Source organism: Nycticebus coucang, chromosome 3 (assembly GCF_027406575.1).
Source record: "Nycticebus coucang isolate mNycCou1 chromosome 3, mNycCou1.pri, whole genome shotgun sequence".
NCBI classification, from domain to species: Eukaryota; Metazoa; Chordata; class Mammalia; order Primates; family Lorisidae; genus Nycticebus; species Nycticebus coucang.
The window spans coordinates 121,996,196-122,012,469 of NC_069782.1; the positions used below are offsets into that span (position 1 = coordinate 121,996,196).

Consider the following 16,274-nt stretch of genomic DNA (forward strand, 5'->3'; position numbering starts at 1 on the left):
CACCTAAGCCCAGGAGTTGGAGGTTGCTGTGAGCTGTGTGATGCCACGGCACTCTACCGAGGGCAATAAAGTGAGACTCTGTCTCTACAAAAAACTAAAATAATTTTGGGTTATACCATTTTTTTTTTGAGACAGAATCTTACTGTGTCGCCCTTGGTAGAGTGCTGTGGCATCACAGCTCACAGAAACCGCCAACTCTTGGGCTTAAGTGATTCTCTTGCCTCAGCCTCTCAAGTAGCAGGGACTACGGGTGCGTGCCACAGTTTCACACTTGCTCAGAATGGTCTTGAACCTGTGAGCTCAAGCAATCCACCCACCTCAGCCTCCCAAGAGCTGGGATTACAGGCATGAGCTACTGAGCCTGGCCTATTTTTTTTTTTTTTTAGAGACAAAGTCTCACTCTGTTGCCCTGAGTAGAATGCTGTGCCCTCCTCATAGCTCACAGCAACCTCAGACTCCTGGCAATCCTCTTGCCTCAGCCTCCCAAGTAGCTGGGACTACAGGCATCTGCCACAACACTCACCTATTTTTTTAGAGACAGGGTCTTGCTCTTGCTCAGGCTGGTCTCAAATTCATGAGCTCAAGTGATCCCCCTCCCTCAGCCTCCAAGACTGCTAGGATTACAGGCGTGAGCCACCTCACCCTGCCTAAGGTTTTCTATTTTAGTAGAGAGGGTCTCACTCTTGATCAGGTTGGTTTCAAACTCCTGAGCTCAAGCAATCCACCCGCCTCAGGTTCCCAAAATGTTAGGATTAGGTGTGCGCCACCACACCCAGCCCTGGCACAAGACGTCTTTGAGCTCTTATACTTTTCTGCCCTACACCTAAAATAAGCCACTTCTCAAGGACATACGAAAGGTTACTCGTGCATATGGTTCAATTGTCTCCCTTCCCTATCTGCATAGACAGCCATTGTTAATAGATTTTTTTTTCCAAAAAAAGGAGTTTATATGTATAATAGAGGAAAGACACAGATATATTCTAACCCATCCCTGATGCTTTAACTCATAGGATAACATTTTATGCTCCTGAGTTGGTCTGGGCTTGTAGTTCTTGTCTTTAGATTGTGAAAGTGACCCTACCTCTGAAAGACCAAAATGTTTTAGACCAAATCCCAAATGTTTCATATGAGAAAATGTCAGGGAGGATGACTTGATCAAAGTTGGAATAGTTAACAATATTCACATGCTATTCTCTGGACTTAACATTGTTCCTGCCTCACACCCTAGACCTGTAGACACTTACTCATCTATTAAACATCACTTCCTTGGAGGAGCTTTTCTCTTCCTTAATGTCCCAAAAGTAGGCGATATCCTCTTGTTATAAGGTTTCAGATCATTTTGTACATCTCCGTCCAAGCACATAACATGTCATTTTTATTTTATTTTATGAAATTTGTTTGTTGCCTCCGTGAGGGACTACATCTGTCTTGTTCACTGCTGGCACACAGTAGCTGCTCAACAAAAATATGCAAAGGGAAACTCAAATCCAGGCAGTCCTGCTCCCAGTCCAGGCCTCTTCCTACTGTATTCCCGCTGCATGTGCAGAAATAGTTCCAAGTTGTAAATTTAAAAACCTCCCCAACACAAAAGCTGGGAAATCTTTCCATCTCCACAATTAATGGAGGACCTTAACTGCTCACCGCGAGGTGTGACGACCGCAGGAGGGCGTCAATCAAGAAAATGCCCCCTTGCCCTGGAGGCGAGCGGAGCCACACTAAGCTGAGGCCACAGAAGCCAGCACCACGGTTTCAATAGAAAACATGTGCAAAATGGGGTGCTGGGCTGCACGCAGCTGCGACCCCCAGGACGTGGGGAAAGGGGACTTGGAGCAGCTCCCATTGCACTTAAGATTGTATGGTCTCTGCTCGGTGCGATAGGATCTGGGCCTCCCCTAGATGCCTAGCCCGGGCGGCTTCTGGCAGCAACCTCAGGGAAGTGGCTGCGTCCGGCATCCCCAAAACGAAATGGGCCAGAGCCGCCACGAGTCCGGAGCACCTGAACTCTAGAAGTCGAAACCCCTCTGGGCCAGAGGTAAGAGTTGTGGACCTTTCTCGTTGGAGGAGTCCTAGGAGCGCAGGGCACGCTCTCGAAGAGCTGGGGAGGCGCCCGGGGCAACAGCCAGTGAGACCGCTACTATAGAAAGCACACCCAGCAGCGAGGGTTCTCTCGGATCTGCGAAGGCGCTGCCCTGCCACCGGCTACCGCCCCGCCGAGTCCCGCTGTTTCCTCGCCTAGGGCTGGCTGCCGCCACCCGGGGCCGGGGCCTGGGCCTGGACGGTGGCCCCGAATTTCGGCAAACGCGCCTCCCGCTGGGGCTAAGGCGGCTTGAGTCCGCAATCCAGGCAGCTGCTTTCCGCGCGCCTCCCTCGACGGACGAGGCCTCGGGCTTCCCTCGAGGGCGTCCCCGGCCAGGGTGCCTGGAGAAGCGAACGGCGACCGCGGCGAGGCACCAGGGCACAGGGTCCCTGGAGCCCGCGAGCCAGTGTGTACTGGGGGCGGGGAGCTCGGCGGGCAGGGCGGGCCAGGAGTGGGGGCGGGAGGCGGCTCCCGGGGCCCCGCGCCATTGGCCGTAGGTCCAGGCGGCAGGAAGGGGCCAGCGAGCGCCGCCCCTCCCCGCGGCCGGCGGAGCCTATCGCCGGGAGCGCGGAGCGCGGATAAATGTAGTGCCGCGGCGCGGGGCGGCAGCTCTCCGAGGGGTCGGAGCGCGGCGGAGCCATGCAGTACCCGCACCCCGGGCCGCCGCCGGCGGGCGCCGTTGGGGTGCCGCTGTACGCGCCCACGCCGCTGCTGCAGCCCGCACACCCGACGCCGTTCTATATTGAGGACATCTTGGGCCGGGGACCCGCCACGCCCACGCCCACCCCCACGCTGCCGTCCCCCAACTCCTCCTTCACCAGCCTCGTGTCCTCCTACCGGACCCCGGTGTACGAGCCCACGCCGATCCACCCCGCCTTCTCGCACCACTCTGCCGCCGCGCTGGCCGCCGCCTACGGACCTGGCGGCTTCGGGGGCCCGCTGTACCCCTTTCCGCGGACGGTGAACGACTACACGCACGCCCTGTTCCGCCACGACCCCTTGGGTAAGGCGGCCAGGGTCACCGCGGGGCCGAGCCAGGGCAACCACGAGGAAGGCGCCACCCGGCAGGTGGCAGCGCCTGGGAATCGGAGGGGATAGGCAATAGAAAGTTGTGGCAAAAGTGATCGAAAAGCGGCTCTCGGGCGCGCGCGGGGTCGAGAGGCGAGGGCCTTGGCGGCGCGCGGCCGGGGCTGACCACACGGTGACTCAGATTGGTTTTCCTGCACCTTACAGGCGTCGGGGCGCGCGGGCCCGGGGAGACCTCGGGCGCTGCCGCCGGGTCTAGCGGCCGAGGGCAGCCGTGGGCCGCGCGTGTCGCCGGGGTAGGGCCTCCTTAGCGGGAGCGACAGGGAAGTGGGTGTCTTGGCGCCCCGGGCCGGCCTCTGCGGGGGAGGGATAGCTGCTGGGCCGGGGTGGTTACGGGGCTGGACCTGGTTCAACAAGCTTGTGCAGTGAAAGAGCCTGACCCTTTCCGTTCATACAGGAAATCTTGAGTTCTCGATAGGAGTAAATCTGGTTTCAGAAGCTGTTAAGTGTTTTCCTGGCTGTATGAAGCAGACCCTTCCCCCGGAGTAGTGCACGCTGCTGATTATTTTATCGACATCCTCAATACAGACAAATTCAGGAAACACTCGACTTCTGATAGCCGGGATCCGTTTTTCTGATATTGTTCATTTCCTCTGTGTGGGATGTGACTTTATGGCAGCTAAAATAACCAGTTGCTTCCTTTTTTTTGAGGCTGTTTTGCACCAGTCTGAAGCCTGACGCAAGCAAAATCTCGAAAAAACAATGCTAGCTTTCAAAGCGTTTAGGACGCATGGACCTATGGACCAACACCTCTTGGGAGTAGGAAGCTGGAGACCCTGGGCGCCAGTTAGGAAGGGAAGCACGGACACGCTGGGCATATTGTGTTTGTGGGGCCCCATCAGTGTGCGGCCTAAGAAATAAGCCATCGTTGATCTGCGCTGTAGGTGACCCTTGGCACCTTCAGGGTCTGAAGCCCTAGGGTAAATAAGGAAACAGAGCGCCTCCAGAGTTTTAAATTAACTCTGTTATTGGCAGCTTCAGTGGGCATGCTGAAGACAATTAACATTGTAATTAATTAACATTTTAATATCATTATTAGGGCGCAGTTTATAGCTCATTCTTTTCCTGCTGTTAGAGATATGGGGGGGTATTTTAATCCTTTTTTTTTTTTTAAGTTACATTTTTTATTCCAGCCTTGAGGGTCTCATGCCCGGCGTGGTTCTGATCGCCAGTTGGCGCTGGAGCAGGACCCTGTACCCAGCCGGGCCTGAGGGCGAACGTTTTCACAGAGCGCACCCTGGGTTTCCTTGGGTTACTGCTGGGACCGCGCAGGAGGAAGCAAAGGGTTTTTCGAGATAGACCAACAGGAAACACATTGACGGAAATGTTGCCATAGCCCATGGGGTGGCTTTAACTGGCTGCCCCCGCTGGCCGGGTGTGAAATCAGAGGAGGCCTCAGCGACCTTGGGCCGGGATTGGAGACTCCTCGCGGGCGCCCAGGCCCGAATAGTTCCCAAGGAGCCGGGCCCTGGCAGCCTAACAGCCTCGCTCCTCCCCAACACGCACACACTAGGCTATTTGGAAAGTGCGCTTCTCCTGGGGAGAAGACCTAGGGGTGCAAAAAGTTGAGTATAAATTCTAGAGTTACTGATGAAAGAGGGTCAAGGTATTTTAAGCCCAGCCTTTATTGGGCATTCTTTGGGGGATGAAAAGATTTGTGTGTTTGCATGTAGCTATAGGTGTGATGGTTGTGTGTGTGTCAGTTAGTGTACAAGGGTGGTCTGTGTATATGCAGGGTAGGTGTGGGACTTGGGTGTTTGTGTTGTCTCTCTAGCATGTATATGTATGCATGTGTATTGTGGGAGCGTGCTGGGGCCATGTGAAGCTCAGTGTATGGGAACATGTCGGGTTGGGTGGCCTCCTGCAGGCAGGCCCTCTCCCCTTTGTCACCAGGGACCAGGCAGGTCTGAAGTTTGCCCAGGTTACCCCTGGGCTGGGACTAACCCCCAGTCTTCCTGCCCATAGGCAAACCTCTGCTCTGGAGCCCCTTCTTGCAGAGGCCTCTGCATAAGAGGAAAGGTGGTCAGGTGAGATTCTCAAACGACCAGACCATAGAGCTGGAGAAGAAGTTCGAGACCCAGAAATACCTCTCCCCGCCAGAGAGGAAGCGTCTGGCCAAGATGCTACAGCTCAGTGAGAGACAGGTGGGTACGCCCTGTAGGCCCCAGACCTCCTCTGGGGAAAGGTTTCTGGGCCAGGGGTCACCAGGCGGAAGAGAGAGGCCGAGAAGCCACAGTGCTCTGTGGGGCATCCCGATGCTCCTGCAGCGTCCACCCCCTGGTGGGCTGTTTGGCTCCGCAGTCCCCATCGTTGTCTTTCCGCCTCCCCATATCCCACGGGAATCTGGGCTGGAGGCAAACTCTCTTCCTCTTTTTTTCTGTAGGTGAAAACCTGGTTTCAGAATCGACGTGCTAAGTGGAGAAGACTAAAACAGGTATGGACGTGGTTCTGTTTCTATGGAAATAAATATTTTTATCATGTTATCTCAATGCCAGGCTGTTATGCGTTGTATGCAAAAGTCATTTGGGAGACTATTTAACCTCTTCACCTTGGTTAAAAAGGCAAATAGTCTTGCTGAAATTCAGAATGAGTTGCTCAGGTGGCAGTAATGCTAAAAGCACCTAATGCCGTTCCTATATCAATTATGCTTGGGTTTTCACACACTGGCTAGTAAAACTCCTAGCTAATTGTTTTATAAATCCCATATGTTGTTTATCTAATTAACGCAGGAAAGATAAAGTAATTGACAGTAAATTACTTAAGCAGTTATCTTTGGGAGAAAATTGTTTCTTTTATTTACACAGCCATAATAAAACCAGGCAGAACTCAAGGGTAAATAGAAGGAAACAAACACCTTTAAGTCTTGTTTGCACTGTTTTTTTTTTTTTTCAGAAAAAGAATTAAATATCAAAGAGTTTAAAATTACTTTCTAATGGCAGCTCCTAAAATGACATATAAAATATGTGAGAAAATATCCAAGCCTGTTTGGAAAGTATCTTAAACATTTTAACAAAGGTGCTTCTTTGGATAGCTCTCAATGTCTTTCTTCCAGTGACCTTGTTACTCAATATGTGATAAAAAGTAAAGGCAAACGCTAATCCAGCTTTTAAAGCAGCTCTATTGATTAAAAGCTAAAGATTCATTTTTGATGTCTTAATCTGAGTATGGTTTTCCAAAGTTACCTGACAGTTGCTGAATTGTCATATGCCAACATATAAATTGTCACTTGCCAAAGTACATACATTTTATAATAAAATATTTTAAAGCAATGAGTGGGGAAATTTAAAGCAATGTGGATATTAATATTTATTGATGATTAGCTTTTCATTAAAAACAAGAGGGTGTCTCAAAAAAGACATTTTGGAACAAAATAAAATTCCTGTAATTTATTACTGTAACACGATTTAAACATTTTCAGATTCCCTCTCCATTTCCGACCTTGTACTTCTGCTACATAGTTATAAGCCTAGTGAATATATTATTCTAGAAGTGTTGTTCAACCTTTTGTATCTTACTTGAACCTATAAACTTCCACAGCACACTTAAATTATGTTGGTTGCAAAAAAAAGTAGAAGGAGAATGTACTTACTGTGCTTTGAACATCTTTCAAAAATAATTAATGATATTTAAAAATTTTCATGGCACATGTGCCTCGGCACACCAGTTGAAAATCACTGTTCTAGAGTCTTGTTTTAAAAAACTTAGTGTAGGGCGGCGCCTGTGGCTCAGTCGGTAAGGCGCCGGCCCCATATACCGAGGGTGGCGGGTTCAAACCCAGCCCCGGCCAAAATGCAACCAAAAAATAGCCGGGCGTTGTGGCGGGCGCCTGTAGTCCCAGCTACTCGGGAGGCTGAGGCAAGAGAATGGCTTAAGCCCAGGAGTTGGAGGTTGCTGTGAGCTGTGTGAGGCCACGGCACTCTACCAAGGGCCATAAAGTGAGACTCTGTCTCTACAAAAAAAAAAAAAAAAAAAAAAAAAACTTAGTGTATTGTAATGTTTCTATGTAGTCTTTCTGTTCATTTTAGGCAGGCATTTTAGTTTGGTTGTTGGTCAAAGGCTTGACTCTAGTTTACCTAGAATGAGACTGGAATGTAATATGGGAATATTTTCTAGAAATTTACTTTAGATTTTAAGTAAATTGTGTGTAGATGTTTATAAATTTACTCCAGAAAAGGAATGAAAAAGGATCCACTCTAATAATTTTGAAAACTTTCTTTTTTACCATTTAGCATTCTTATTTTTAAAATGTCTGGAAGACAATTGGTAAAGTTAAGTAAAGTTTAGATATTTAAAGAATGAAGATAAGGTATATCTATACTGATCTGATTTTCTTTCCCCCTTAAGCTTTTAAAAATACTGAAACCATGCGTATGGGCCTGTGTTAAGTAACCAGCATTGGTGTTTAAAGGATATAATACATTTATACAGACCGATTTTTATCTGACAAGCATATAATTTTTCTCTGATGGGACAGGAATTTTTTTGTCCTTCCAAAAGTGAGAAAGAAGCACAAGTATGTATTTTCTGAATAAAAAGATTATAGTTGAAAACAGTTGATAAACTAAAAATTAAAAGCATAGTACAGGATGAAAAGACATTTTGATTTATGCCTCTGTATTTCATGCTCCTACCAATCTCCACTTTCATTTCCTTTATTCAGGAGAACCCTCAAAGCAATAAAAAAGAAGAACTGGAAAGTTTGGACAATCCCTGCGATCAGAGGCAAGACATGCCCAGCGAGCAAAATAAAGGTGCTTCTTTGGATAGCTCTCAATGTTCACCCTCCCCTGCCTCCCAGGAAGACCTTGAATCAGAAATTTCAGAAGATTCAGATCAGGAAGTGGACATTGAGGGTGATAAAGGCTATTTTAATGCTGGATGATGACCACTGGCATTGTCATGTTCGGAAAACTGGATTTGGGAATAACATTTTGCCACAGAAAATCTTCATAGAAGAACTGGAAAGCTGTGTGAGAAAGGGAATTAATTTTCTGATATATTCTGGAAACCTGAAATATTTGGTGTACTAGTTAATTAACAATCTCCCACATTGAAACCTTGATTTTGACTTTAGGTTGTTTTGGTAAAGTGACTTTTTTTTTTTTTTCCTTAAAAAACGAAGCCTTCATATCACTTGAATAAAGTGACATTTATTCACAATGGTTAAATTCACCCCTCCTTTTAAAAAAGTAAGTTGTTGTTTCTATTTATAAAAAATAATTTTGAACTGTTTTGTTAAATTTTAAGTTATAACTTTAAAGGTTTTAATAGGATCTTCTCAAATGACTTTTCTATAACCTGTATTTACATCTCACTTAATGGGAAAGCAAAGGGCAAGGAGCCCACATTTCAGGCAGCCTTGGAATATTTTATAAGGAAACCTTTTTCAGTTTTATATGACACTCTTTTACTGTTGCCTCAAATCCAAAACCATTTTAGAGCTCTTGAATTGAGGATATATGTTCTTCTTGTCAGATGGAGAGAGACAGAGATAAGAATCTTAAATGCTTGTATTTCACTATCACTTAGTACTTGTTTGATCTAGGTGTTAAGGGGGATAGTACAGTCCAAGCGGAGAAACTGACTCGTCGGTGGCTAATCACAGATGAACTAGAAGTCGAAGGCTAATTGAATGTAAGTAGAGTGTAGATATTATGTTTTATATCAATGTTCATAATGTGTATAAATAGAATTGTTCACTGTAAAAAAAAGGCGCCCTATTGGCCCTCCATTAAAAAAAATTATTAACTTGTCTATAAAATAAATCCGTCCATGCGACGACTGACTTCTATCGGACAGTCTTATTCTGTGATTTTTAAAAATCCTAACACACCTTTTCTTAAAGCACCTCGCGGGCGCGGGATCTTGCGGGGCTGCAGCTGTCAGCGTCCCGGGAGCGCCGTCCTGGGGCCGCGGCCTGGAGCGTGGACTGTGGCCTTTGCGGGGTGTTTGCAGGGGTGGGGTGGGGCTGGGGGGGGGACCCCGAGCCGGCCAGGTTTGAGCGAGGCCCTGGCGTGCCGGGCGGCGGGAGGAGCCCCGGCTGAGGCCCGCTGCCCTGCGGAGCGCTGGGCCGCCCGAGCCCCATCGATTCGCGCGGCCGCCCCGCTGGCTCGGCCGCCGTCCTTGACCGGCGAGAGTCAACACCGCGTCAAGCCTCGGCGGCGCGGAGGCTCAGGAGCAGCCAGCTCTGCGCTCCTGGGCAGGGGGCGGCGAGATGGGGGTCTGCACGGAAGAGGGATGCAGGACCCTCGCGGGGAGGAGAGGGGAGATGGTTTGCGCTGAGACTGCGGTTCTCAGCGAGCTTCAGAATCACCTGCAGGGCTTAGAAATAATTGCGGGGAGGCCCCATCATTGGCGGGTCTGGGCTGGGAAAAGGAATTCGCATTTCAGACGAGGGCAGAGGGATGCCAAAGCTGCTGGTCCTGAGACCAGTTCCTGGAGAAACACTTATCTAGGTGCTTTGTGTGGAAGAAGCGGGTTGGAGCAGCGCTCCTCCTTCCCACCCCACCTGCTTCCCTCCAGGTAACTCTGGTCAGCCGAGGACTGGGGCTGGGGAGGAGTGCAGGGCTGAGACAGGAAAAGGGAGGAAGAGCAGAGGGACTGGGTCTCTCCAGGAAGAGAGTGAGCTCTGGTGCCTAAGCAGAGAAGAACCGACGGGTAGAAGGAGAGAAAGAGCTGAGATGAGGGTGGGTGTGGAGCTGGGGGCGTTGCCGCCCTGCATCCAAATGCTCCTTTAGCTGAGCTATCAGGTCTCTGACATTCCAGGAAAAAAAGGAGGGAGATCTGTGTGTGTGTTGGGGGAATGGCCTAGTAATCTCTCCCTCTCACCTGGCCTCCAGGGAGGCCTCTGGTTGTGGAGTTGGGTACCTCCTGGCTGAGGGCCTGTGAAGGAATGACTCTAGCCTTGGCCTGACCCCAGGCAGACATGGAGTGAAAAAGCGATTGCTTTCAGGAGGGTGTCATATTCTGCTTCCTTAGGTTTCAAGAAGCCCCCTAGGGTGGCTCCTGTGGCTCAGTGGGTAGGGTGCCAGCCCCATATACCGAGGGCGGTGGGTTCAAACCCAGCCCCGGCCAAATTGCAACAACAAAAATAGCTGGGCGTTGTGGCAGGTGCCTGTGGTCCCAGCTACTTGGGAGGCTGAGGCAAGAGAATCGCCTAAACTCAGGAGTTGGAGGTTGCTGTGCGCTGTGATGCCATGGCACTCTACCGAGGGTGATAAAGTGAAACTCTGTCTCTAAAAAAAAAAAAAAAAAAAAAAGAAGCCCCCTGGAATTGCAGGTGAATTTAGATTTCTGAGAAAATTAGTACTGGTCCTTATTCAGAGATCAGGAAGTTTGAAGATTTGAGTTGGAGTTTAAGGTCTTGGCCTCAATTCTTTCATCTGTAGAATGAAGATGGTCTAGTAGTTGACCTGTCTACATGACCCCCTTCAGCTTCAGAATTCGGAGCTTGGTTCATGCATTTTGTCTTTATTATTCCCCCTACTCAGCATGTCTCTTTATGTCTACTCAACATTGGTGCCTAAAGTAGCCATCCAGTGAGAGAAGTTCCCTTCCCATCAGTTGCAGGGTCCAAGTGCCAGACACTGCCTAACAGGTTACATCAGGGTTTCAAAGGTTATAATCGGTCTCGTCTGAAAATAGGACTGTTTCTATCAGATTTTTAAAGAATGAGAGGCTTGTGGACCTAATATTGAATCAAAGTAATCCTGAAATCTGTGTGTGTTTTGCTTCTGAAGATAACCTCTGGTTAATGTTTATTCTTGAGAGTAACTGTATCATGACTCTTAAGCAGAGAAATACAGGGTTATGTATTGATTGGCATTAGAAAACTTGAGGGATAAAAATCTTGTTTCAAAGTAGACAACTCCCTGAAACCACGCTGTTTTCCAATTTAAAGCTTATCCTAACTCTTTTCAAGTTTCTCACATTCTGAATCCAAACATGTCCTTAAGAATCAAGAGCCTGTTAACTGGAGGAGGTACAGTATTCTCAGGACACAGGCAGGCATTAACTTTTCAAAAGTGTCTCATTGCAGATTGCCAATGAATATTTACAAATTCTTCCTGCAATCCCGGCATTTTTCATTTGTTTGTCTTTTGGCTATTTCATGTTGAAGCAATATGTATGACCTTTACAGCACAACTCCTGTCCTGTTTTTAACTCTTTTTATCAGGAGATTCAACTTGAAAACGGTTATCATTTAGCAGAAAGACAAACAGAAAAGCACATTTTTGTAAGCAAAACGTTAATGATTGGAAGAATTGCCCTAATTTCACCATGACAGTGTGTGATTAATCCCCTGGGTCATGTACTTACACTTTAAGTTATTCAGTTTGTTGGTCTTTGATATTCAGAACACTTTCTAACTTAATAGGATATTGATTTTGTTGGATGATGTACTTTGACTCTTTAAACAACATCATTTTTAGGGATGACTAGCCTGCTCAGTAGTACTTTATTTAGAGAACTATTGCATAACATTTCTTACTTTTATGGTTTTCTCAGGGTGAAAGCTGATAAGACATCTTGTGGGAAAAGAGGAAACCATCTCTGATAGTGAAAGTACCTATTCTCTTTCAACATTTCTGACAAGCTTTTTTTTTTGTGGTTTCATTACTGTGAATATTCATTTTAGATTATCGGGGCAGGACAGGGATTCAAACAAACTTATTGGACTTGGGGGAAATACATTTTCTGGGGACAGAATGCACTTGCCCAAATTCCCATTCCAGTTATATTGCCAAGCGGAAGATGATACCAACTCAAAATCTCACCTTTTGATTTTTCTTTAAGAGTTAATCATCTCTGATCCTTTAAATCTATGATTGGAAGGACATTTAAGTGACTACTGACAACATGGAGCAGAAGGTGGAAAACCAATCCCCCAGATGCTTCTAAATTAGGAGTTCAGCATCTTGTGGTCAGAATTATCCATGTTGTACTGACATTTACTTTTTATTCTATTGAGGTTTTATAAAATGCCAGCTGGGCTCTCTACATGTCTAATTGGATGCTGTTCCTTGATACTTTTTTTGGGGGGAGGGGGTATTGTTCTTAAAATTCAAATGAGAAGCACTTTGGAGACTCCTCCCTCCCACTCAAATACCTGAGATCCAGGTCTACAGAAAAGCAGCTACTTCTTCAGATATAGCTGTAGGGAATCCTATCTCAATAGTATTACCCTACTGTGAGTAAGAGCAAGTCTGGTGTAAGGCAAATGGCATCCCCTATATCTCCCTTGCTGGTTAGGGAACATGCATTCCTACTCAGCCTCAGTTCCTAGAGGAGTGGAATGCCCACTGAGAGGAGGCATCAATACCTAGCACACAGTTGGTGCCAAGTGTTTGCCAGAAAAGCTAGAAAGTTCCAATGATTCTCTTCTTTTGAGATAGCCCTTTAATTCTCAGTTGCAGGCAGGGAAACCTCTTCAGGCAGATGTACACAAATCTCTCCAGACAATAAAGAGAACAGGGGAAAGGGGACCTTGGAGCTGGCAAAGGCATTTCCTGTCTGCGGAGGATCTTGACTTTGGAGTATCCTGTGGTTGCCATGAGGCGGCTGAACACTTTCCTATGTCGCTACTAAAAAAAAAAATGGTCACTTCCAATTTCAGACTGTTTTCCAGATAAAGCCAATGAGGCTGCTACCCACTTAAGAATTTTTTTTTTTTTTGGTTTAATGCATGTTTTCCAAACATTCGATTTTTTTTTTAGCTATTTAAAACTTTATTTAAAAAAAAACCCACCTTCACTACAATTTAAAAGAAGTCTGAGGAAGCTTCTTTTCCTCCTTTTTAATCTGGAAGGAGATTTCGGTATCATTGAAAAATCTTAAGAATTCCAAAATCTTATCATTCTCCAAAGGCTACTTTTCTTTTTTTTTTTTTTGTAGAGACAGAGTCTCATTTTATGGCCCTCGGTAGAGTGCCGTGGCATCACACAGCTCACAGCAACCTCCAACTCCCAGGCTTAAATGATTCTCTTGCCTCAGCCTCCCGAGTAGCTAGGACTACAGGCGCCCGCCACAACGCCCCCGCCACAACGCCTGGCTATTTTTTGGTTGCAGTTCATCCGGGGCCGGGTTTGAACCCGCCACCCGCGGTATATGGGGCCGGCACCTTACCGACTGAGCCACAGGCGCCGCCCCAAAGGCTACTTTTCTGATGAACAGCTACAGAGAGGAGTTAATAGTAAAGTCTCCTCCCCTCCCATTCATAGATACTGGCCGGAAGAGAGGTGACCATAACCTTGTATATATTTTCCTTTTATGATTTATGCCCTTCCATTCTTCCTCTGCTCTCTACTTTTAATTCTTTTTTAAAAATTATTTTATTAACTCATAACTGGTATACATTTATGGGTTTTTTAAATTTTTTTATTAACAAACTGTATACATTTATGGGGTACATTCTTCATTCTTTTTATTCATTCCTTCTTTTTTACTCCCAGGATTCCTCATTCTCATTCAGTTTACATCCCCATTAAGACCAGAAGAAGACAAATCTCAACTCTTTAAATGTCATGATTAGGGCCAAGATTCTGTTCAAATTTATAGAAATTTTCACATTTCAGCTGAGGTGAGAATCCGTTTGAGGGAGATTTGCTGGAGTCCTAAAACATTGTTTCCATCCTATTAGGGACAGGTTTTTGTTTAACAAGTTAAGCCATAATAATGACATTAACGGGAGAGTAATAATCCTGTGTCTCTAGGGTGCAGGCACTTACTTGCACTGGGGTGTATGGGAGCTCACAAGAGAGGTGCTGCAGTAATGGTGGGCAGGGTCTGCCAAGGACTGTCCAGAGAAAACGAAACGGAATGCTCTTTCAGGGGAGGGATGATCCTGTACATGAACCTGGCAGTGAAAGAGGGCAAACAATAAATATGACTGGACTCTTACCAGGTTTTGGATTTCAGAATTTTGGCTGCGGGATTGTGGACCTCTATTCTCTGTATTCAGCACACAGGTCTCTTTGTAGCTCTTTGGTTTTTCCTCTATTTCAGTGGTTCTCAACCTTCCTAATGCCGCGACCCTTTAATACAGTCCCTCATGTTGTGGTGACCCCCAACCATACAATTATTTTCGTTGCTACTTCATAACTGTAGTTTTGCTGCTGTTATGAATCGTAATGTAAAAATCTGATATGCAGGATATATATTCATTGTTACAAAGGGGTTGGGACCCACAGGTCGGATCCTTCTTCCCCCCAGATAACCTCATGGCTCTTTCCCTCTCCTCAGTCCTGACCCGTCCTTTTTACAATTGCAACTCCCGCTTCTCTACCCCGGCTGCAATTTATTTATCTCTATTTCACTCATTACAATTGGATATATTTTGCTGATTTATTGTCTCTCCTCATTGACCTTTAATGTCTTGAGGGTGGGGATTTTTGTCTGTTTATTTGCTGCTGTGTATCTCCAGCCTGACACGTAATAGGTGCTCAGAAACTATGTGTTCAGTGAATGAATGAACATATATTACTCAGTGCTTACTAGTGCTAAACATTATGTAAATCTTTCACCTGCTTTATCTCATTTAATCTTTACAATGACCCTATGAGGTAGATAATGTTATTGGGCCCCATTTTCCAGATAAGGACACTGTCTCCAAGAAGTTAAGTCCAAGACCTTAATTACTATACCAGTATCAAATTAGGACTAATTCTAGTGATAAGAAGAAAGCAGAGGTTTTTCGTTCATCTTAATCTTTTATTTTCATTCAAGTCTAGCATTAAATCTAGAAGGGATTACAATACAGGGATAGGCAATTTCTGTGTATGTGCCACATTATTCTATTACACTAAGAGACTCATTTCTGGGGAAGCGAGCATTATAAAATATACATTATATTTTTCAAATTGTTAAAAAAAATTGTCTGCCGGGTGGCGGCTGTGGCTCAACAGAGTAGGGCACCGGCCCCATATGCCGGAGGTAGAGGGTTCAAACCCAGCCCTGGCCAAAAACTGCAAAAAAAAAAAAAAAAATTGCCTCTGGTCCATGTGATTTGGTGTTCCCATTATATAAATTATTTTGTGTCATTGTATTTATTCTTCATCTGACCCATTGGTGCATCTTCCACAAGGGACTCTGAATATAATAGTGCAGTGGCTTACTATTGGGTCTCTAGCATCCAGCACTGTGTTTGGCATACAGTAAACTTTTTTTTTTTGAGACAGAGTTTCACCCTGTTGTCCTGGCTAGAGTGCAATGGCAACATCATAGCTCACTGCAACCTCAAACTTCTGTGCTCAAGCAATCCTCCTGCCTCAGCCTCCTGAGGATCTGGGACTATGAATGTGTGCCACTATGCCCGGCTAATTTTTCTAATTTTTTGATAGAGACAGGGTCTCACTTTTGCTCAGGTTGATCTTGAACTCCTGACCTCAAGGGATCCTCCCACCTCAGCTTCCCAGAATGGTAGGAATGTAGGTGTGCGCCCCCGCTCCCCACTGGCATATAGTAAGCTTTTAGCAAATACTGTACTTTTGGCTCGGCACCTGTGGCTCAAGCAGCTAAGGCGCCAGCTACATATACCTGAGCTGGCAGGTTCAAATCTAGCCCAGGCCTGCCAAACAACGATGGCTGCAACCAAAAAATGCCGGGCATTGTGGCAGGCGCTCGTAGCCCCAGCTACTTGGCAGACAGAAGCAGGACGATCGCTTGAACCCAGGAGTTGGAGGTTGCTGTGAGCTGTGATGCCACGGCACTCTACCCAGGGTGATAGGCTTGAGGTTCTGTCTCAAAAATAAAAAATAAAAAATAAATAAAATAAAAATACTGTACTTTTTTTTTTCCATGTCAGACGGGTAATGTGCCGACGTCGTAACAAGATTTGTGGGAGGCACATCTCACGCATAGTGCATGAAAACCCAATCATCACACTTATGAACTACAAAAGGATCAGCAAATACTGTACTACAGAATGAAAGTGAAAGCCATGTGCCCTCCTCAAAGCAGAGGAGAGACATTTCCCTGTCTCCCCAAGCCCTGCACTCTCATTATGTTTCCTATTCCTTGGCCACCAGAAACACAGCTTGCCTGGATGACTCCAGGCACACAGCAGAAAGCATAGTGGGTAGGGTCAGGGCCAGCACGGGCCCCTGGTAGGGGA

At 46.4% G+C, this 16,274-nt stretch overlaps 1 protein-coding gene and 1 non-coding gene across 2 annotated transcripts; one reads left to right on the forward strand and one right to left on the reverse strand.

Annotated features, from left to right (window-relative positions):
* The first annotated feature begins 2,591 nt into the window (after nucleotides 1–2,591).
* Nucleotides 2,592–8,954, forward strand: HHEX (hematopoietically expressed homeobox). The gene is made up of 4 exons (XM_053582728.1): nucleotides 2,592–3,080; nucleotides 5,129–5,307; nucleotides 5,547–5,597; nucleotides 7,824–8,954. Exons 1-4 carry the CDS (start codon nucleotides 2,717–2,719, stop codon nucleotides 8,043–8,045), a joined length of 816 nt encoding a protein of 271 aa, XP_053438703.1. The 5' UTR covers nucleotides 2,592–2,716; the 3' UTR covers nucleotides 8,046–8,954.
* Nucleotides 8,955–15,959: 7,005 nt separating this feature from the next.
* On the reverse strand, nucleotides 15,960–16,064 carry LOC128582941 (small nucleolar RNA U13). Its single transcript, XR_008379349.1, has one exon. It is a non-coding gene; the product is annotated as a small nucleolar RNA U13 (small nucleolar RNA).
* Between the last annotated feature and the right edge of the window lie 210 nt (nucleotides 16,065–16,274).